The sequence below is a fragment of the Bos grunniens genome, chromosome 17 (genome assembly GCF_055505025.1).
Source record: "Bos grunniens cultivar Pamir isolate PY7600 chromosome 17, Bosgru_T2T1.0, whole genome shotgun sequence".
NCBI classification, from domain to species: Eukaryota; Metazoa; Chordata; class Mammalia; order Artiodactyla; family Bovidae; genus Bos; species Bos grunniens.
The window spans coordinates 61,726,467-61,749,429 of record NC_141181.1 but is presented as its reverse complement, the minus strand read 5'-3'; the positions used below and the strand labels follow the sequence as shown (position 1 = coordinate 61,749,429).

The following is a 22,963-nucleotide window of genomic DNA, read 5'->3' as shown; positions in this document are numbered from 1 at the left end:
CCATCCTGCCCAGCCTGCGTCCAGGGGAAGCAACTCCCACGCAAGAGGGAAAGCTGTTTTCTTCCTCTGCCCTCAGTATTCCTGATGCCAGTCGCCTTGCTTTCTGGTTGGTTGGTTGGTTGGTTGGGGTTTGGGGGCTATGCTTCGCGTCTTGTAGAATCCCAGTTCCCAGACCAGGGATGAGACCCTGACTCTTGGCAGTGAGAGCATAGAGCTGCAACCTCTGGGCCACCAGGCAGCTCCCAGTAAGTTTCACACCAGACTGGGGCCAAGGGGGACTTTCTCTCACTGAGCAACTCCCCGACACCAGCTGTGTCCCACAGTTCAATTCAGTTCTACCCTCTCTGCTGGAGTCCACATCAGAACCCCTGGGTTGAGGGCTCAGTCCCCCCAAGGCTGCCCCCACCTCCACTTCAGAGTCCCCACCTCCAGTGTGAAAGTGTCAGTCATTCAGTCACGTCTGACGCTTTGTGACCCCGTGGACTGTAGCCCGCCAGGCTCCTCTGTCCATGGGATTCTCCAGGCAAGGGTACTAGAGTGGGTTGCCATTTCTTTCTCCAAGGGATCTTCCCCACCCCGGGGTCAAACCCGGGTCTCCTGCACTGCAGGCAGATTCCTTACCCTCTGAGCCACCAGGGAAGCCCCCAGGGCTCCGGTGCTTCTAACCAACCAGTTATAAACCGGGGGTTCCCAGGACTCCCTCCTCAGGCTCAGTAATTTTCTAGAATGGCTCACAGAACCAGGAGAACAGCTTATTTACTGATTACCAGTTTATTATAAAAGCCTACAACTCCGAACAGCTGACGAAGGCCCTCTTCCTGGCTTGAGGGTGGCTGCCTTCTTGATGTGTCTTCGCATGAGGGGAAGAGAGATCTTTACTATCCCTAAGTTTCCCCTCACTTCCTCCATCCCCAGTATTAAAGGAAAATGCTGGTTTTCTGATGTGTGTGTAATATGCGTGTATCTATGTGCGTGTGTATATGTATTTTTTTCAGATTATGCATTTAATTCAGGCATATTAGAGAATTCTGAAAAAATGAAACCACGTTTTGAACTGATATTTTTCCATTTAAAAAAAACTTTGTTTTTTTTTTAAATTTGGCTGCACCACGTCTTAGTTGCAGCGTGAAGAATCTTTTAGTTGCTGCATTCAAACTCCTAGTCTTGGCATCTGGGACCTAGGTCCTAGTCCAGGAATCAAACCGGGGCCCCCTGCATTGGGAAGGAGGAGTCTGAGCCCCTGGACCACCAGGGAAGTCCCTGAAATCTGCTTCTAAAAGTCACCCCTAACCCCTACCACCCAGGAATGATCTCAGTTAACCTTCCATCTGTTCTGCTATGCATCCATACAAACGCATGTATATTTACAAAGATGGAGTCCTCTTGCATATATTATAGTGTGCCTTGCTTTCGCCCCTTAGTATGGAATCATGGATATTTTCTCATGTCGTCCAATGTTCTTTGAAAACACCGTAATATTCCCTCACTCAGATGTCACTGTGTCCCATCATATGGGTGTGCCATCATAGGGATGTAAGTTAGTCATTTTCTTTTGGGTTTATTTATTTACTTTTGCTTGTTTACCCTATCAATTAAGGCGTAATTTTAGATAAGTGAATATTATTAGAAGTATCAAGTGTGGATATCTAACAACTTATAATGGCCAGAGCAAGGATATTTTTTTTCCTTTTGTGATTTTTAAAAATATTCTATTGGTGTATAGTTGATTTGATGGTTAAGATGGTTGGATAGCATCACCGACTCAATGGACATGAGTTTGAGTAAGCTCCGGGAGTGGGTGATGGACAGGGAAGCCTGGAGTGCTGCAGTCCAAGGGGTCTCAAAGAGTCAGACACGACTGAGCAATTTCGTATCTATTTTAACTTTGAACTGAAAACTCAGCAGTGGCCACAGGCCTGGAAAAGGTCAGTTTTCATTCGAATCCCAAAGAAAGGCAATACCAAAGAATGCTCAAACTGTCGCACAATTGCACTCATCTCACACACTAGTAAAGTAATGCTCACAATTCTCCAAGCCAGGCTTCAGCAATACATGAACCATGAATTTCCTGATGTTCAAGCTGGTTTTAGAAAAGGCAGAGGAACCAGAGATCAAATTGCCAGCATCCGCTGGATCATGGAAAAAGCAAGAGAGTTCCAGAAAAACATATATTTCTGCTTTATTGACTATGCCAAAGCCTTTGACTGTGTGGATCACAATAAACTGTGGAAAATTCTGAAAAAGATGGGAATACCAGACCACCTGATCTGCCTCTTGAGAAATTTGTATGCAGGTCAGGAAGCAACAGTTAGAACTGGATATGGAACAACAGACTGGTTCCAAATAGGGAAAGGAATATGTCAAGGCTGTATATTGTCACCCTGCTTATTTAACATATGCAGAGTACATCATGAGAAACGCTGGGCTGGAAGAAGCACAAGCTGGAATCAAGATTGCTGGGAGAAATACCAATAACCTCAGATATGCAGATGACACCACCCTTATGGCAGAAAGTGAAGAGGAACTAAAAAGCCTCTTGATGAAAGTGAAAGAGGAGAGTGAAAAAGTTGGCTTAAAGCTCAACATTCAGAAAACGAAGATCATGGCATCCGGTCCCATCACTTCATGGGAAATAGATGGGGAAACAGTATCAGACTTTATTTTTGGGGGCTCTAAAATCACTGCAGATGGTGACTGCAGCCATGAAATTAAAAGACGCTTACTCCTTGGAAGGAAAGTTATGACCAACCTAGATAGCATATTCAAAACCAGAGACATTACTTTGCCAACAAAGGTTCGTCTAGTCAAGGCTATGGTTTTTCCTGTGGTCATGTATGGATGTGAGAGTTGGACTGTGAAGAAGGCTGAGAGCTGAAGAATTGATGCTTTTGAACTGTGGTGTTGGAGAAGACTCTTGAGAGTCCCTTGGACTGCAAGGAGATCCAACCAGTCCATTCTGAAGGAGGCCAACCCTGGGATTTCTTTGGAAAGAATGATGCTAAAGCTGAAACTCCAGTCCTTTGGCCACCTCATGCGAAGAGTTGACTCATTGGAAAAGACCCTGATGCTGGGAGGGATTGGGGGCAGGAGGAGAAGGGGACGACAGAGGATGAGATGGCTGGATGGCATCACTGACTCAATGGACGTGAGTCTGAGTGAACTCCGGGAGTTGGTGATGGACAGGGAGGCCTGGCGTGCTGCGATTCATGGGGTCGCAAAGAGTCGGACACGACTGAGCAACTGAACTGAACTGTAGTCAATTTACAACGTGTGTTAATTTCAGGTGTACAGCAAAGTGAATAAGTTCTACGTATATTCACTCTTTTCTTTTTTTCATTTTTAGATTCTTTCCCCATATAGCTCATTACAGAGTATTGAATAGAGTTTTCTATGCTATATAGCAAGTTCTTATTAGTTACCTATTGTATATATGGCAGTGTGTTTATGTCAATCTAAATCTCCCAATTTAGCCCTAGCCACCCACTTAACCCCTGGTTACCATAAGTTTGTTTTCTCCATCCGCGACTCTACTTCTGTTTTGTAAATAAGTTCATTGGTACACTTTTTTTTTTTAGATTCCACATATAAGTGATACAATATGATATTTGCCTTGTTTATGGTTTCCTTTGCTGTACAAAAGCTTTTAAGTTTAATTAGATCCCATTTTTAAATTTTCATTTTCATTTCTTTAGAAAGTGGATCAAAAAAGATATTGCTGCAATTCATGTCCTAGTCTTTCATTTTTGTTGAACATTTTTGAAAAAGATCTTTGCTTTTGAAAAATTTGCCACAACACATCTTTCCATACATAAACTTCTGTTTCTTTGTATAAATGGAAGCATAGTTGATGTACAATCTTATATCAGTTACAGATGTATAATATGAAAATGCTGGTGTGCTAACAATTTCGTATCTATTTTGACTTTGAGCATGTCCACCCATGGGCATCGGGCAGCTTCCCGCTCACAGCCAGTATCCATGTGTGTGACTGGTGGAGGGGGCGCCCTCCGTGGCACTCCCCCCGTGCTGCTCACACCTTCACCCTGGCATCGCTCCCTTTTCTTTCCCTAATCTTTGCCTCTACTCCCGAACTCTTGGCAGCTCCACTCTTGCTGCCATCTTGTGGTCTTCGAGAGAATTAAATTAGCCTGTGCAGAAGGCAGGCCAGTCCTGGAAGGTTTGGAGTGCTCCAGTCAGGGCAGGAAGGTTCGTTGCGGGTGGTGGTGGCGGTGGTTTGGCTCCACCAGGTCTTAGCTGAGGCATGCTGGATCTTTCTTTATTTTTTTTAGTTGCAGCGTGTGGGTCTAGCTCCCTGACTGGTGATCAGTCCTGAGCTCCCTGCATTGGCAGCGTGGCGTCTTAACCACTGGACCACCAGGTAAGTTCATGAACCTCCACCTGGGGAGGTTCATTTTGAGTTATGATCCAGACAGTAAAGCGTGTCTCAGCAAGCTGGCATTCTCACATACTGCTGGTTGACATACAGGAGGAATCGTGGACCAGAGGCTCCGAAACAACCTTTGTCTTTCTATTCGGCTTCCCCCAAGCTAGGGACACTGAATAGATCCTACTGAATTGACCTGTGGTATTTCTGAAAGCATTCTACATTGTGTCAGAGAAACGAGTCTTTCCCATCGGCCTCAAATTTAACCACTAGGGATTCAAGTCTTTGAGTTCTGTAGGCATTACCACTTTTAAGAATCCCCTATTAAAATGGTAATCAAAGGATTCTAAAAAAATAAATGGAGTCATGTTCACAGATTTGGAGACTTAATGTTGTTAAGATAACAATTCTACCCAATGGCATATACAGATTCAATGCAATTCCTATCAAAATCCCAATAGTATTTCTTTTACAGAAATGGAAAAACTCATCCTGAAATCCATATGGGGTTTCAAGGAATCCAGATTTCAAAGCTTGGTTCAAAGTGAAAGTAATTAAAACAGGGTGGTATTTTCAGAAGAACAGACATGTAGACCAATAGAATAGAGTTGAAATCCCAGGAATAAAGCCTTACCTCTATGGTCAGTTGGTTTTCAACAAGGGTGCCAAGATTATTCAATGAAGAAAAAAATGTTCTCTTCAACAAATGGTGCTGATAAGCACCTCTTCCTTATGTCATATACAAAAATTAACTCAAAGTGGATAAATTTTAAGAGCTAAAACTATAAAGCTGTTAGAAGGAAGCCTAGAGGGAAATCTGCCTGTCCTTAGATTTGGCAATGGTTTCTTACATGTGACACCAAAAGCTTAGACAACAGAAGAAATAGATAATTAGACTTCATTAAGATTAAAAACCTTTGTGCCTCAAAGGATACCATTAAGAGAGTAAAAAGACAACCCACAGGATGGGAGAAAATATTTGCAAATACTACATCTAATAAGGGTTTAAAATCCAGAACATATAAAGAACTTCTACAATTCAACCACAAAAATACAAAAACCCAATTAAAAGGTGGGCAGGGGACTTGAATGGACATTTCTCCAAAGAAGATATACAAATGCCCAATAAGTACATGATAAGATGCTCAACATCCTCCATGCATGGAATTCTCCAGGCAAGAATACTGGAGTGGGTAGCTGTTTCCTTCTCCAGGGGATCTCCCCCACCCAGGGATCGATCCCAGGTCTTGAGCATTGCAGGTGGATTCTTCACTGTCTGAGCCGTCAGGGAAGCCCCATTAGTCATTACAGAAATGCAAATCAAAATCACAATGAAATACCACTTCACGTTAGTGAGGGTAGCTATAATTTTAAAAAGAAAAAAGACAATAACACGTTGGAAAGGATGTGAAGACATTCTTGCAGACTGCTGGTGGGATCATAATAGGTGTGTGCCTATTTATATGTCTACAACTGTGTCCATTTGTCTATCCTTATGCCTTTCTATATCTATGTGTCTATACCCAACGTCTATGCACATCTCAAAGTCTGCATCCACATCTTTAAGCAGTGGTAGGTTATATTGATCACGCTCTGGTTTCTTGCAGCTGGTTTCTGCTGTTTCTAACTTCAGATAGTGACATTAGAATCAAAGAGAAAAGACGGCTTTCTCAGCGGTGGGTACAGCCTGAACAAGGCTGGGGCAGAGAGTAAAGCAGCTTGGCTGGATCTGACGACAAGCCCTATCTTCAGCTTTCTCCCTGCCCCCAGCCTGGCTCAGAGCTCAGCACTTCTGAGACCGTGTGCCTTATGGATTTGCTGTGAGCGGAGGGTGAGAACAAGAGGTAGTTCAAAAGGGTAGGTTGACGGTAGATGGTGGGCAGTGAATTTGGGGAGTTATGGGGAGCCGTGTATGGTTTTTGAGCTGGGAAGTGAAGGGCATGAGAAAGGCAGGGTTTGGGGGAGATTAACCAAGACGTGGTATGTGGTCACAGCCAGATGGGGGAGGCTGACTTGTCAGGCTGCTCTGACACGTCCTGGCTGTTATGGTCTTGGAAAAATAGAAAGGTGGCCCGTGAAGGAGGGGAGAGGGTGACTGGAGGTAATGGGATGGTCCTTGTATCCAAGCCGGGGATAAATACTGGAGTGGGTTGCCATGCCCTCCTCCTGGGGATCTTTCCAACCCAGGGATCAAAACCAGGTTTCCCACATTGCAAGCGGATATGGCAACCCACTCCAGTACCCTGGAAAATCCCATGGACCGAGGAGCCTGGTAGGCTACAGCCCATGGGGTCGCAAAGAGTTGGACACGACAGAGCAACTTCACTTCACTTCTTCACTTTCTGTGTGAGCCACTAGGGACGCCCCAGGTCACGTGAGGAAATGTCCAAATAGGGATTTGAGTTCAGTTCCACGGCTCTGTTGGAGAAGGAAATGGCAATCCACTCCAGTACTATTGCTTGGAAAATCCCATGGACAGAGGAGCCTAGTAGGCTACAGTCTATGGGGTCGCAAAGAGTCGGACACGACTGAGCGACTTCACTTTCACTTTCCACAGCTCTATAGACGCTGCCCATCGAGGCTGCCACCAGAGGGCGCAATCCACCAATTCCCAACTTTTTCCGATTAATACCATTTCCTGCTGTCCTCAGAAAAGTGATACAAAGGCAGACTTCGACCTGGGTCCCCACGCCAACCCTTATTCCCTGGGGATCCTTGTCCAAAGCGATGGCTCCATTCCGTGCCTCAGTTTGTTAATCTCTATAAAGGGGCCAAGAATAGGACCTACCACTTCGTAGCGCTGCAGGGGATTAAATAAGACCCTTGCACAGCACCTGAGACTGTCACTCAGTAAAGGTTACCTCTCAGCATTAATGCCTTCTAAGCACACTGCTTGTCCATGGAGAATTCTGGGTGACACTTCCCATTGGCATGTGGTCTGTGTGCTCTCTGTGGACTGACCCTCTGAAAGCAAGGGCAGTTCCCTCTCTCATTAGCCAGACACTGAGGGGTAATGGGTAGGAAGGAGCATGGCGTTGTGGGTTCAGACAGACTTGGGTTCAAATCCCAACTCCATCATTTGCTGGCTGTGTGATCTTGGGGAAGTGACCTCACCTCTCTGAGCTCCAGTAAAGAGGGTATCATAATCATTTTGCACCATATGGGCTTGTTGAGAGGGCTGTGTGCAGTTCCAGGCACTATAGAAGCCCAGAAGACATGGAAGCCTCTCCCATCCCACCCTCCAAGGCCACTCCCTGCATCCCTCAGCTGACTTGGGGCCCCAGGCAAAGGGGCAGACCTTAACGTCCTCAGGATCTTGGCCTGTGCGCTTCCCTTCCCCCCACCCTACCAGGGCCCCTATCTAAAGGCTACCCTGTTCCAGCCAGTTTTTGAAGTTCACATCATTTAAGAGAACAGAGCTCCTGGGCAGAGAGCACCCAGGGATGACCCAGTGAACATGAAGCAGGCCCTTCTGCTGTGACAGCATTGTCCCAGGACATGGCCTTTGATCCTCCCAATGGGCCATGTGACCGCCTGTGGCCACTGCTGACCAGGCACCGCAGGTGTCTGCATGTGACCACCGAGCAAGTCGTGTTCCCTAGACTTAACTCCTGGTAACAACACCTGACATCCACTTGCCAGGCACATGACACACCTTTTCTCCTTAAATCTTCACAATAACACTAAGAGATCCAGGAAACCCTTAGAACCCCGTTTTAAAGACAAAAAATAAATAAAACGGAGTCCAAGAAGAGAGGTAACGTCCCCCAGGAACAAACTCAAGTGAGCAGAGTCCCAGATCTCGCTGATACAAAGACCTAATTCTTACCCACTGCATACAGGGGCCCCCAGATGGGAACTGCTTTAGTGTTCAGAGTACAACCAACACTGATCTAACAATTTTGTTAATGACACAGTGGCGACCCCATGGACTATATGGTCCATGGAATTCTCCAGGCCAGAATACTGGAGTGGGTAGCTGTTCCCTTCTCCAGGTGACCCAACCCAGGGATCGAACCCAGGTCTCCCGTATTGCAGGCGGATTTTTTTTTTACCAGCTGAACCACAAGGGAAGCCCAAGAATACTGGAGTGGGTAGCCTATCCATTCTCCAGGGGATCTTCCTGACCCAGGAATTGAACCAGGGTCTCCTGCATTGCAGGTGGATTCTTTACCAATTGAGCTATCAGGGAAGCCCATAGTGGCCTAGGCACCATAGAAAAATACTCAAAGAATATGAGCAAACAGTTCACGGAAAAGAAAATGCAGATAGTTACTAAGCCGATGATAACTTGTCAACTTTGCCAACAGGGAAAAGTACAAATCACACCAATGATGAGAAAGTTTTTTTTTTTTTTTTTCACTCAAGAGTTAACCCAGTTGTTAAAAATCAGCACTGGTGAGAAAGCAGGAAAATGGGTACTCCCTGATGGGACCTTGCTGTGGGAGTGTGACTTGCTACCGCTCTTTATAGAAGGGAGTCACTGTAGCTGTTGACGTTTAAGATCTGCACACCTGCTAATCTGCCTTCCACTTCGGGATTCTGTCCCACAGAAACGAAAGCACCTGCGCCTTAAAGTACGTCTTCAAGGATGTGGACAGAGCACTGTTTGCCAGGAGCAAAACCCAGAAGCAAAGCAAGTACCCACCTGTGTGGGAAAGTTTGCAAAGTTATGGCAACTTCCCTTATCCCACAGAATATCAAGCATCTATTATAACAAATGATTATATTTTTTTGGCCACACTGCAAGACTTGCAGGATCCTAGCTCCCCAACCAAGGACTGAACTCAGGCCCCGGCATTGAGAGCACTGAGTCCTAGCCAGCCACTGGACCTTCAGAGAATTCCCCACAGTGACTGATTTGAGACTTAAATGCACCAGCATGAGGGGTTCCCACGAAGTAGTAGTAGTTTTTTTAAAAAACACAAGTTGCAAAACAACATCAATAATATGAGCTACTTTTTACAAAAGTGGAATGAAATCCAAGTTAGAATTCCTCTATGAGTGTATTTGCATAGAGTCTGCAGTGGGTCCTTAGAAGGAGATAGAGAACAGTGTTCATTATTTTATTGATTTTCAGACTTTAACAAGCTTTTCTGTCCTTCCAATAAGAAAGGGAAGACACTTGTAACAAATGACAGGATATTGTGTATAAAGATGCACACTTACTACTCTTCCTTATAAATGTGTTAGGTGTCAACCTGGCTGGGCTACAGTCCCCTGTTATTGAATAAGCACTAAGCTGGGTGTTGCTGTGAAAGGACTTTATAGATGTGATTAAAGTTGTAATCAGTTGACTATATGTAAGGGAGGCTATTCTGGATTTTCTGGGTGGGTCTGATCCAACTGTTTGGTTGGTGGTTTCGTCACTAAGTTGTGTCTGACTCGTGTGACCCCATGGACTGCAGCCTGCCAGGCTCCTCTGTCCATGGGATTCTCCAGGCAAGAATACTGGAGTGGGTGATCATTCCCTTCTCCAGGGAATCTTCCTGACCCAGGGATCAAACCGGTGCTGCCTGCATTGGCAGGTGGATTCTTTACCACTAGTGCCACCTGGGAAGCCCAGCCCAATTGGTTGGAAGGCCTTAAATGCAGAGCTGAGGCTTCCGGGAAGAAGCAGTTGCCACTGTGGTTGGCTGGTGCCCCAGAATTTCCAGCCAGGCACCCTGTGAATTTTGAGCTTGCCTAGCCACCCCCAGTCGTGGAAATTCATTTCTTGATACAAAAAAATATATTTTAAACTAGTGATGATCAACTCTTACATTTCTGTGATAAATCTCTTAAACTTGTATCTCCTACTGGTTGTTTCTCTGATTGAACACTGACCAAAACAATACCCTAGAAAAACTATTTTATAAATGCACCAGAAGAAATGTAATAAAGATGCCATTGGTAGCAAAAACCTGGCAACAACACATATATTTATCAACAGAAAAAAGTGGAGAGATCAACGTCCGTGCAGTCATGCCATGAACTAATTATTACACAGCACAGAAAAGGCACAAACCGCCACCAGCACAGAGACAACAGGGATGAAGCTCACAAACAGGATGATGAAAGAAAGAAGCAAGTCACAGAGGAACACATAAAGTACTCTTTGATTTACATAAAATTCAGAAACAGGCAAAACTAAACAAGTCATTGCTTCTGCCGCTCCGCGCTCAGTCATGTCCGACTGCAACACCATGGACTATAGCCCACCAGGCTCCTCTGTCTGTGGGATTCTCCGGGCAAGAATACTGAAGTGGGTTGTGTTCCCTTCTCTAGGGGATCTTTCAGACCCAGGGATTCAACCAGGGTCTCCTGCATTGCAGGCAGATTCTTTGCCATCTGAGCCACCAGGGAAGCCCAAGTCATTGCTTAGGAATACTTACCTGTGAAAGTCACTCAGCCATGTCTGACTCTTTGAGACCCCATGGACTATACAGTCCATGGAATTCTCCAGGCCAGAATACTGGAGTTGGTAGCCTTTCCCTTCTCCAGGGGATTGTCCCAACCCACGATCGAACCTGGGTCTCCCACATTGCAGGCAGATTCTTTACCAGCTGAGCTACAAGGGAAGCCTACTTAGGAATACTTACACAGTGGTAAAGCTATATGTATAGGTATATAAAATAGATAAATAGATATATAATACAATAGGTATATAAATCTATTAATAGATATGATATATAAAGTATATAAAATAATTTTATACATCAATTCTATATAGCTATATAGTATATATAATATATACCATACATTATAACATTTTATATATTATATAATATAATGTATATATTATATGTATTATATATAGATACTATCTTATAGAGGATACATATATACATAATATATGTGAATATATATGTTTATAGAACAAAAGAAAGTTTTACACATATAGTGATGGAATGATTTACAATCAGCAGTTTGATGGTGATTTCAGGGACTCCTAGGGCTTCCCTGGCAGCTTTTCAGGGAAGAGGCTTCCCTGGTGGTAAAGAATCTGCCTGCAAATGCAGGAGACCTACGTTCAATCCTGCTTCGGGAAGATCCCCTGGAAAAGGAGATGGACCCCGGAAAAGGAAATGACAATCCATTCCAGTATTCTTGCCTGGGAAAGCCCATGGACAGAGAAGCCTGGCAAGCTACAGTTCATGGGTCACAAAGAGTTGGACACAACCGAACTACTAACACTTCCATGTCACTTTCAAGGTTACTGATAGTTCTGTTTTTTTAACTTGAATGGAGGGCATTGTTCATTTCATTATTTTTAAACTTGTTAAGAAAGAATGGTGCCGCCATTCCGGTTCTACAAGGATCCCGTCCTCAGCCTCTGCAGTGGCCACCTTCAGTGCGCCCTGAGGGAAATTCAGGATGCAGACAGACAGGAGGGAGCGCTCTGTGCTTCTGGATAGATGGCCCCTACAAGGTCGAGATGGATGCGTATCTAGGGAAGAATTTCGATGACCTCAGATTCTTGTGTCTTCTCACCCATAGAAAAGCACTAAAATCATTAACTTGAGATGTCTGCTTTTAGTGATTCTCAGTAATCTTTTATCAAGATGAATGCTTGACTACTTGTATTTCTCAGCCCCCACCTTCCTTGTCTCCTGAGAAACCTGTGTGCAGGTCAAGAAGCAACATTTAGAACCCAACAAGGAACAATAGACTGGTTCAAAATTAGGAAAAGAGTATGTCAAGGCTTATATTGTCACCCTGCTTATTTAGCTGATACAAAGAATGCATCATGTGAAATGCCACGCTGGATGAATCACAAGTTGGAATCAAGACTGCCGGGAGAAATATCAACAACCTCAAATAGGCAGATGATACCACTCTAATGGCAGAAAGTGAAGAGGGACTAAAGAGCTTGTTGATGGGGGTGAGAGTGAAAAAAAAAAAAAAAAACTGGCTTAAAACCCAACATTCAAAAAACTAAGATCATGGCATCTGGTCCCATCACTTCATGGTGAATAGATGGGAAAAAAGTAGAAACAGTGACAGATTTTTACTTTCTTGGGCTCCAAAAATCATCATCTCTGAGGATGGTGATTGTTTGTCATGAAATTAAAAGACGCTTGCTCCTTAGAAGAAAACTATGACAAACCTAAGCAGCATATTAAAAAGCAGAGATATCACTTGGTCAACAAAGATCCATTTGGTCGAAGCTATGGTTTCTCCAGTAGTCATGTGTGGATGTGAGAATTGGACCATAAAGAAAGCTGAGTGCTGAAGAATTGATTCTTTCAAACTATGGTATTGGAGAAGACTCTTGAGAGTTCCTTGGACAGCAAAGAGATCAAACCAGTCAATCCTAAAGGAAATTAACCCTGAATATTCTTTGGAAGGACTGATGCTGAAGCTCTAGTACTTTGGCCACCTGATATGAAGAGCCGACTCATTGGAAAAGACCCTGATGCTAGGAAAGATTAAGGGCAGGAAGAGAAGGGGGTGGTAGAGGATAAGATGGTTGGATGGCATCACTGACTTGGACATGAGTTTGAGCAAACCCCGGGAGATAGTAAAGGATAGGGAACCCTGGCCTGCTGCAGTCCATGAGGTCGCAAAGAGTCAGACACGACTTAGCCACTGAACAACAACAGAGTTTATATATATTCTGAGTCCTTCCAATTCTTTGGAGCAGTTCCTCAGAGCTATCTGAGAGGCTCTCTCTCTGGCTACAGTCCTCAGTGAGGACTTAACCCTATAAAACCTAACACAGCATTTATGTTGTGCATTTTTATTTCAGACAACAAACTGTAAACAAGTTTTGCCTCATTTTGCAAGTATAACACGGTCCACAATAAAACATTTTTAAAAACTAAGCAAGCATACAGGATGCTCGGGGCTGGTGCACTGGGATGACCCAGAGGCATGGTATGGGGAGGGAGGTGGGAGGGGGGTTCAGGATTGGGAACACGTGTACACCCGTGGTGGATTCATGTTGATGTATGGCAAAACCAATACAATATTGTAAAGTAATTAGCCTCCAATTAAAATAAATATATTAAAAAAAAAACTGAGCAAGCAAGCAAAAATGTTATAAGCCTCCATAGAGAGATGAAGCAGAATATATCTGGGATATCTTGGTGGCGATTAACTGGATGTTCTCCAGGAACAGGAGGGAGTTCTGTAGTACGATGCTGGGGAGGAGCCAAGGAGAAATCAAGGAGCTAGGGGTGGCTTGATCTCTGGCCTCATCCCTTCTCCCCTCAATTAGTTCAGAGTTCTCCTGACTTCCAGATACCACATAGCGATCTAAACTGCTTCCACGAGTTTAAAAGACACTCTCCTTAGAAGAAAAACTTCTAAGATATGCATGATCTAGAAAAGCAGATTTCATCTCTCTGAAGGAAGCAGAGGAGGAAAAGGAGAAAAACCACCTCAGGGACTACCCTGGGGGGTACAGTGGATAAGAATCCACTTGCCAATGCAGAGAACATGGGTTCCATCCCTTGGCCGGGAAGATTCCACACGCCTCGGAGCAGGTAAGCCCGTGCACCACAACCACTGAGCCAGTGGGTTGCAGGGCCCACAAGCCACAGCTGACGAGCCCCTGTGCTGCAGCTGCTGAAGCCCACGTGCCTAAAGCCCGCGCTCCGAAACGAAAAGCCACCCCAGCGAGAAGTCTGTGCACTGCAGCTAGAGAAAGCCCTGGTGCAGCGTGAAGACTCAGAGAGACCTAAATAAATGAATAAAAATAATAAAATAAATCCCTCTGTTCTTTAAAAAAAGAAGGAACTGGGTATTAAATGGCCGCACAACAGTATTTCACAGGAGATACATCAACTGTTTCCTTAGTCCACCACGGATGGAGATTTAGGGTATTTTCAATGTTTGCACAAACATGAAGATGACACAGCAAACACGCCCAGGCTTAGAGCGCTGGTCTCTTCAGAAAAGCTCCAGGAGCAACGGAGGCACAAAAGCACATATGTTTTCAAGGCTCTCAAGATTAAATTTATCAATGGGCAAGTCCGCTTCTAGAAGGGTTATGCCCATGCCAACTCCTGGCAATGGCAATGAAAACACTTCCTCGAAGTTGGTACTGTTTGCCGATTACTGGGCTGCCATGGGAGGTAATGAGCACCCTGTCCCTGGGGGAGTTCAAGTAGGTGTCGTACAACTCTGCCCAGGGCTGCTAGGATCAAGAGGGAACTTGTATTGGTTGCAGATGAGACTCCGGTATGCTTAAGGCACCTTCTAAGTCTTTGGGCCTCTTCAGTAAAGACTGGAAGCTCTAATTCTCTCTCTCTTTCCTCTTTTAAGTTCCCCTTTGAGCCTATTCTGCTCACACTTTCCCCAAACATTTGCTTTGTTCCTGACACTGCCACTGTCGATAAAAAGAACAGACTCTGGCTCATCTTCCAGTTCTGCAAAGGGTTCAATCACGACCCACTGCAGTGTACCCTACGGAGCATTTAGGGTTGAAAGAGCATTCTGGGGTTTGGATATATGGCCCCCAGAAAGCTAAGATGCATAACTAAGGGAAGATTTCAATGACCCCAGATTTTTGCATCTTTGCATCCATAGAAAAGCACTAAAATCATTAACTTGAGATGTCTATATTTCTGTCATTAACAATAAACTTTCACCAAGATGTATGCTTGACTACCACCTCTTTGGAGCAGTTCCTCAGAACTATGTGAGGGGCTATCTGTCTGGCTATCGTCCTCAGTAAGGTCCCAATAAAACCGAGATGCCAAGGTTGTGTTTTTTTTCAGTTGACACCACACAGGCCCTGGGCCTTCTGAATACAGCTGCTGAATGTCAGATAGATCTACCCTTACTGCAGAGTGATACAGGACATTTAGTTTGTAGTGGTGAAGGGGACTCACCTGGGGTCACTCAGACCTAGGTGCAAAGCTTGGCCACTTCCTGTTGGGTGCCTTGGGGACGGGTTGCTTCATCTCCTTGAACCTCGATTTCCCTCATCTGCGAGATGGGGATCTCTGTAGCCCTCACCCCACAGTAAAACCACTAGGTGGAATTTCCAGGGGGCTCCCTTATGTCTCAGCATAGAAAGAATTCAGCGAGAGGCAAAGTGATAGGTAAGAGGTGATTTTTTCAGGCAGCTGAGAGGGTGCTGCACCCCCAAGAACTTAGGGCTACAGTTTTATAATCAAAAGTGGGAAGGGGGGAAAAGACCACCACCTTCTTCATTCTTGAGTAGACGTGATGTTTCCATCATCAGCTCCTCCTCCAGGTTGGGCAGGAGAGTTTTCTCGCCCTACCTGGAGGACTCTTACCGCACTATGGAAAAATTATTTTAGGTCTCAATACAATGATGGCCTTTCACTTTGAAATGTCACCTTTCCATAAATTACTGTTTGTTTTAGGTGTGCAGAGAGCATGTCCTAGGGGTCATTAACTTTCTGAGCTCACCTGGCAGGATATGGGGCTCAGGCCACCATTGTTTTATTGTTTGGGGCCATGACTCATGGTTCTGTTGCTAAACAAACTGTTGGGTTTTGTGGCTAAGCAAGCCTGCATTCTTGAGTGATTGTTAATTTCCAGGGGTCTCCCATACTTTTTTCTTTACTTACAATCCCCTAGTGGAGTAACTATTTAGTCACCTACTTTGCCCCTTACTCTGTCCCTATCCACAGGGCTATTAAATGGGACAAGCATAAGGACACTGTCACCTAGGCAACTGTACTCTGTAAATCACTATTATCTACGGGCCGAGATTCCAAAGATATGCTCTAGACCGCAATGTCATCCTCTCTAGGGTGGGGAGCTAGAGTGCTCTGAAGGCAGGGAACGCGAGGGTGGTGGGAGGGGTGGGCAGGGAGGAGAGTGGAAGACCACCCAGAGGTGGTGGCCCTTGAGCAGGGTTTAGCATCTAAGGAGGAGTCTGTCAGGGAGACAAGGGAAGGGCTGGCAACCCAGGCAGGCGGCTCTGAAGGAGCAGAGGTGTGGCCAACTGTTAAGTCCCCTACTTCCCTGGCTAGAGCAGGAGAGGGTGGAGGTGGGGATAAAAGATGAAATCAGCAAGGGGAGCTCGGGCTAGATGGTAAAGGGCTTCGATCGATCGCTGGGCTCAGTGGTGGGCCTCGGTCCTCAAGGTGGTGAGGAGACAGGACAGACTTGGAGAGAGGGAGGTGGTGAGATGAGATGTGTGCAACCTGTGGTGGTGGAGGCTGTTGGAGGAGGAAACCCCCAGATCCCTCTTTCGGTGCCCTACCCTACTCCAGGGGCTTCCCTGGTGACCCAGATGGTAAAGAATCTGTCTGCAGTGCAGGAGAAGAGGGTTGCATCCCTGGATCAGGAGGATCCCCTGGAGAAGGGAATGACAACCCACTCCAGTGTTCTTGCCTGGAGAATCCCAGGGACCGGGGAGCCTGGTGGGCTGCCGTCTGTGGGGTCACACAGACTTAGCAGCTTAGCAGCAGCAACAAAAGGAAAGGAGGCTGGGAAACTGGGGAGGAGGAACTAGATCCTCCAGGGCGAGCAGACCGGTCACCTGTTTTGACCTATTTGCCATATTCGTCGTCGTCGTCGTCTTTTTTGGCCCCACTGCGAGGATCTTAGTTTACCACCCAGGAATGGAACCGGTGACCCCTGCAGTGGAAGGGCAAAGTCTTAACCGCTGGACCACAGGGGAATTCCCTGCCATGTTCTTCTTTTAAAGACCAGCCTACTAGATGGAAACGCTGAACCCAATTAGGAGATCTCACAAACAGGCATTTCAAGCAGGGCAGCCAGAGTGTGTGTGTGTGTGCAAGGCAGAGCGTTCACGAAGTGAAAGTGTCAGGTGCTCAGTTGTGTCCGACTCTGCGATCCCATGGACTCTAGCCCACTAGGGTCCTCTGTCCATGGGAGTCTCCAGGCAAGAATACTGGAGTGGGTTGCCATTCCCTTCTCCAGGGAATCTTACCAACCTGGTACCTTCTCAGATACTTATCACCATTGATTACCAGAATAATTTTGACGCCGACTCGACCACCCCTCCCTTGGGAAGAAAACCCCCTAGTTTCACCGTATAAAAGTTCCTCTCCTCTCCTATGGTTTATATGCACGAGGTTTCATCTCAGCTTCTGTTTTAGCAGCGAAAGCAGAACCGACCTGCAGGTGACTGAGAACAGGAAGGCGAGTGGGGAAGACCCTCGGGACCGCGCAGGGCGCCTGTGCCTTTAAGGGAAGGGGCGAGCCCTTGGGGGCGTTTCCTCTGGGCGGGGTTGTATGAGGGGCGTGGCCGGCGCGGGGAGAGCCGGGGCCGAGCCTGGGGCAACCCCAGGGACCAGACCCGGATGCGGCTGGCGGAGGGGAGAGAGAGTCCTAGAAGTCTGGGGCAGAAGGTCGGGCGGCGCGGGCTGGCGGGCGGAGGCTGGAAAGGCCGCGAAGCCCGGCGGGGTCGAGGTGCGGAGTTTGCGGGTCCGAGGCCCGGCCGGAGGTAAGAGGAGCCTCCCCGCCCGCCTGGGCGCGGCGGGAGGATCACGCACCCGGAGTTCATCTGCTCAGCATCCGCCAGGATTGGGAAACGGAGCACTTGGACGTTCCCGGGGTCTCGCACCTAGAAAGTGCAGCCGCAGAAGTGATCGTAACCCCAATTTCCTGCCTCTGCTCCTCCTTATCAGGTCTGCAGATCTTCCGAGCATCTGAAAGTCTAGCCTCGGAGAAGCGCACAGCCGCGCTCAATAAATGCTCCCTTGTGAGCGAGCACCAGAAATCGGCTGCCAATAGAGTGGAGACTCGTGTTGATCCTTAAGTTGGGAACACCTGAGGGCGTGAGCCCTTGTTAAATGAACCCTTATCGTTTGCTCTGACGCTCCCGCGTTTGTCTTCATTTTACGGATGAAGACTCAGAGGCTCAGAGACGTGGAGTGACCGCCCTAAGGCCGCATAGCGCCCCAGTGGCTAAGCCTGTATTGCAGACCTGGAGTGTCGGCTCCAAGTCAGTGCCAAGTGCGGTTACAGAGAACTGCGGAAGGGAAGAGCCTGTCAACAGGTGAGGAAAGAGTGCTGAGACAGGCCCTTCTGCTCCCTTTTCCTTCCCACAGGCACCCCCTCCCCCGCCAGAACTTTGAGCAAAGATTTACAAAAAAAAAAAAAAAAGAAAGAAACGTTGTTTTCTGGGCTTTGTTTTTCTTGAAGGCAAAACAGTCTCATTAGCAACACGTGGAAGAACCAAAAGAAGAAAACTAGTGTGCCAGGGACTTTCTTTTTTTCTTTTTCCCCTTTCCAGTTTAATTTCTTTGGAAGAAAAATTAAGCTGGTTTTTCCCTAGTGTTGAGGGAAAAGACAGATGCTGAAGTCCAGCCAAGCTCTGCTGCTAACGGGCTGTGTGACTTTGAGCAATTCATTTGCCCCTGGGCCTTGATTTCCCCATCAGAGGCAGTTATTGCCCTGGGTTTCCATGGAAACACTACTGGGGGCTCAGGAGGAAGGGCTATGTACTCTGCCTGCTAGATGAGTCAGGCCCATCCAGAATGTGGCTTCTGCACACATTCCCTCCCCCGCCCCCCGCCCCGCCCCCGGCCTTTGGAGGGGGATGGGAGAGGCAGTCTTCAGGCCCCTCCTGTGGGGTCCTATGGTCTGGTCTTCCGTGACACTGCCCCTTTCTCACTCCTACCCAGCAGGCCTCTGGAGGTGCCAGCTGTTTGGAACTGAAACACTTACGGAAGGGGAAGCATCCGGTGAGGGCCGGGCCCCTTGGGGGCTGATGGCCGGAGGACTGCTGAATGTATCCTGGGTCCTGAGTTTGCTCTGTGTGCTGCAAATGGTGGAGACAGTGTCCGGGGCCAGGGCCCCATCTGTAGGGGCCCACATTAGCTCCCAGTTTCCAGCCGCAGGTGTGAGCCAGACCAGCGTGGTAGACGTGAGTATCCACGCAGGGAACTGGTATCAGGTGGGGATGTATTCAGATGATTTGGTATTTACTGAACACCTACTGTGTACCAGGCACTGAGGTGAACCCTGGAATATGCCAGGGAACGTATACTATAGACAAAAATCCCTGCCCTGATGGAGTGAATAATCTCCTAGGAGGATGGCTAAGTAAACATGTAGATTTCAGGCAGTTGCTCTGCAGATGAAGAGGATGAAGTGGTATTGTGGAGGCTGTGTAGAGGCTGTGAGGTACAGGGAGTATTTACAGCTGTTTCAGATTGGGTGATCACACATGGCTTCTGGGAGGAAGTGACTTTAAGCCAAGCCCTGAGTGGAGAAAGGAAACCACTTGTAACGGACACCAGAAGGAAGAACATTCCATGTGGAAAAAAAAAAAGCATATGCAAAGGCCCTTAGGCAGGAACAAGCTTAGTGGATTTCTAGAACTGTGAGGAGGCCAGAATGGCTGGAACAGGGTGAGTCAGTGGGGAGAATGTTAAGAATGGAGATGGAGATGTAGTGGTGGTCAGATTACGAAAGGCCTTAGGAGCTGAAGCTAGGAGGTGGGATTTGTTTTATGACAGTGGGGGGCCCATGGAAGGTTTTCAGCAGGGAATTCTCATAAATCTGATTTATTTCTTCAAAGAATGTCTCTGGCTTCTCTGGAGAACATGGACTGAGAGGATTTAGGGTAGCAGCAGGGAGACCAGTGGGAAAGCTCTGGCAGCTTCCCAGGTAATGGTTGTGCAGAGAGGAAAGAAGTGGCGGGATTTGGAGTAAATGTCGGAAGCGCAACAAGCATACTGATGGTTTGGATGGAGGGCAAAGTGGTGGAAGAAGGGAGTCACAGATGGCTCCAGATTGCTGGCCTTGGTGTCTTGGCGGGTGGGGGATGGTAGTGCCTTTGACTTGGATGCGCCAAAGGAGAAACGGTGATGAGAGCAAGGTGGCTTCCTCCTGAGGCAGGGAGGGATGCAGACGGTGGAGACAGGCTGCAGGGAACTCGCATCATTCTGTTCTGATGTCTGTAAGGGGAGGGGAGGTCACAGTGGATCCAGAGTGAAAATCTGAAGGCAGGGGGCTGGGTTCTCGCTTCGTATTTTCTTCGGTGGGAGGACAGAGTAACAAACTCCTCCCCACCTGAATGAACAGCTGAGAGGGTGTTTAGCGCCCACACCGACTTTATGGGGCCACGGGGTACCTTCATGCCCTTTGTTTGAACCAGGCAAACAGGTAATTATGCCCAGTTTACAGATGGGAAAGTGATTTGCGGTTACTCTAGGTTATAAAATTGACTGCTGCCTCTTGGAGGCAGGAAAACAGGGGTTATCTGTGGCTTGGGTCAGATAATCTCTCTGAGTTATTGAGCTCTTCAGCCAGCCAGCGCTGTGCAGAACTCACCAAATCCTGGCCTAAACCCCCCAAGATGAGCCTGATGATTTCTGTGCTGCCCATGAGGATGCTGAGATTCAGGGAGGGGAAGTTGGCCGTGAGGGAAGTTGCAGAGCCAGGACATGAACTCATTGCTGCCTCCTGCTGAATCCAGATCCTCCCTCTCTGGCTTACCGTCTCCCAGGACTACACAGGTGGCTGTCCTTTTGAAAGTCCTGCCAGCCTCTGGCCCGGGAGCCTGCAGGCTGGGAAAGGCCACCCTCTCCTCACCTAGGTCCTTTTATGTAGTCACTCATTCAACAAATACTTCTTGAGCACCTATTATGTGCCAGGAACTGTGCTACACGTGAGGAGTAAACCACTCAGTTCCTGCCCTCATGGAGCTTGTGTTTCTAGTTGGGGACGCACATGAGAAACAGGCTTACAGTTCTGGTAAATGCACAGGATTTCACTGAACGATGAGGATCACAAAACAGGGTAGGGATGTGATGGAGTGAGATGGAGAGAGGTGACCACTTTGCCTTGGGCTGTTAGGGCAGGCCTCTCTGTGGACAGAGGCCTGAAGCTTTGCAAAGATATAGCAGAACAGCACGTGCAAAGCCCCCGAGGCAGGAGCAGAAGGCCATGTCATGTCACAAACTTTGGGAGGCTGGAGTGGCTGGAACAGTGAGCTAGTGGGTGAAGGATGAGGGAGGAGACAGGAGAGGGAAGCCAGATTGCCTGGGGCTTTGTGGACCACTGCAGAAGGCAATGGCAACCCACTCCAATATTCTTGCCTGGAAAATCCCCTGGACAGAGGAGCCTGGTAGGCTACAGTCCACGGGGTCACAAAGAGTTGGACACGACTGAGTGACTTCACTTTCACTTTGTGGACCACTGTACAAGGTGGGTCCGTTCCCAGGCATACGATGGGAGCCATGCTAGCATTTAGAACACAAGAGGGACATGATCTGGGGTTTTTGTTGTTGTTGTCGCTGGACTGCCAGGGAAGTCCCCAGGAGGGACATGATCTGATTCCAGTTTTTACAAGGATCCCACTGGCTGCAGTGGGAGAATCAACTGGAATGGGTGGAGGCAGGGAGCAGGCTGGCAAAGCCACTGGGGGAGATGGTGGTAGTAGCTTTGGGAAGGGGTCCAAATTAAGATTTTTTGGTGGGGGGTGGGGGGAATAGTACTGGGCCAGCCAGTGCCCAGTGCCCTCATCCTTCCAAGTGTGACCTCAGAGGGCCAGGGACTTGTTTGGCATCAGACTACCAGGGCCCAGTAATTCCAGGACACTCCTTTTGGGAAGAAGGAAATCTGAAAAAAAAAATCTCCACAGATCTGACAGAGAGACTGGACATTTAGAGCTGACCCTCGCAGTCCCGAGGGGAACAAGCTAACAGGTACAAAGAGCTCTTTATCTCTACTCTCAATTTTCACCTCTGGCAAAAATAGTAATCAGCGCTTGTTGTACTGAACACTGAGTGTGAACCAGGCAATGTTCAAAGCACATGAGTGAGCTCGTTTAGCCCTTCATTTCAGGAGCTGGCAAAGTTCAGCCTGCAGGTCAAATCAGGTCCACTGCTGGGTTTTGTACAGTCCAGGAGCTGGGGATGTTTTTTACTTATTTTAATGAAATAATTAATTTTTGGCTGAGCTGGGTCTTCGTTGCCGTACACAGGCTTTCTCTCATTATGCTGAGGGGGGCTGCTCTCTACTTCTGGTGCGCGGGCTTCTCACTACGGTGGCTGCTCTTCTCGCAGAGCGCAGATCTAGAGCTCGCGAGCTCAGGAGTGTGGCTCACGGGCTTAGTTGCTCATGGGGAATCATCCCAGACCAGGGATTGAAGCCATGTCCCCTGTGTTAGCAGGCAGGTTCTTAACCACTGGGCCATCAGAGAAGTTCTTGAGAATTGTTTTTATTTTATTTTATTTTATTTTATTTTCAAATGATCGAAAAAAATTTTTGAAAGAACAGTATTTCGGGATGCATGAAAACTCAATTCACACCTCAGTGTCTGTTAAGTACACCTTTACTGGAATGCAGTCATGCCTGTTTGTTATTACGGCTGATGCTTTCACATGATCAACCAGGGTTGAATGGCTTCAGTAGAGAACACTTGGCCCACAGAGGGGGAAACATTTAGCCCTTTACAGTTTGCTGACCCCTGCCTCGTTTTATAAAGGCGGGAACCGAGGCACAGAGAAGTTGAGTTGCCCAAAGTCGCACAGCTCTGAGTGGGGAAGCAGGATTTGAAGCCAGGCTGCATGGCTCCAGAGCCTTGTCCTCAGAAGCAGGGTTCCACCTGGCCTGCTGAGCGGTTTCACAAGGCCAAGGGGCCTCTGGAAAATGGCAGTGTTTTCTGCTCCTTGGTTGGGGTCCTGGTGGGAG

The 22,963-nt window shown here is 47.3% G+C and overlaps 1 protein-coding gene across 11 annotated transcripts in view; it reads left to right on the top strand.

Annotated features, from left to right (window-relative positions):
- Positions 1-22,963, top strand: part of SLC8B1 (solute carrier family 8 member B1) — a 47,957-nt gene that overhangs the window by 379 nt on the left and 24,615 nt on the right. For 9 of the 11 annotated variants that reach the window (XR_015144606.1, XR_015144607.1, XR_015144605.1 and 6 more), the window contains exons 1-3: positions 17,567-17,762; positions 17,947-18,317; positions 18,946-19,187. The exons of 1 other annotated variant lie outside the window; for it this stretch is intronic. Coding sequence is in view for 7 of the 10 variants with exons in the window: in XM_086348106.1 (XP_086204232.1) it covers positions 19,032-19,187 (156 nt within the window). In the remaining 3 variants the exon portion in view is untranslated. Of the gene's footprint in view, positions 1-17,566; positions 17,763-17,946; positions 18,318-18,945; positions 19,188-22,963 lie in introns of those variants that run through there. One more of the 11 variants, XM_086348105.1, reaches the window with a different exon arrangement.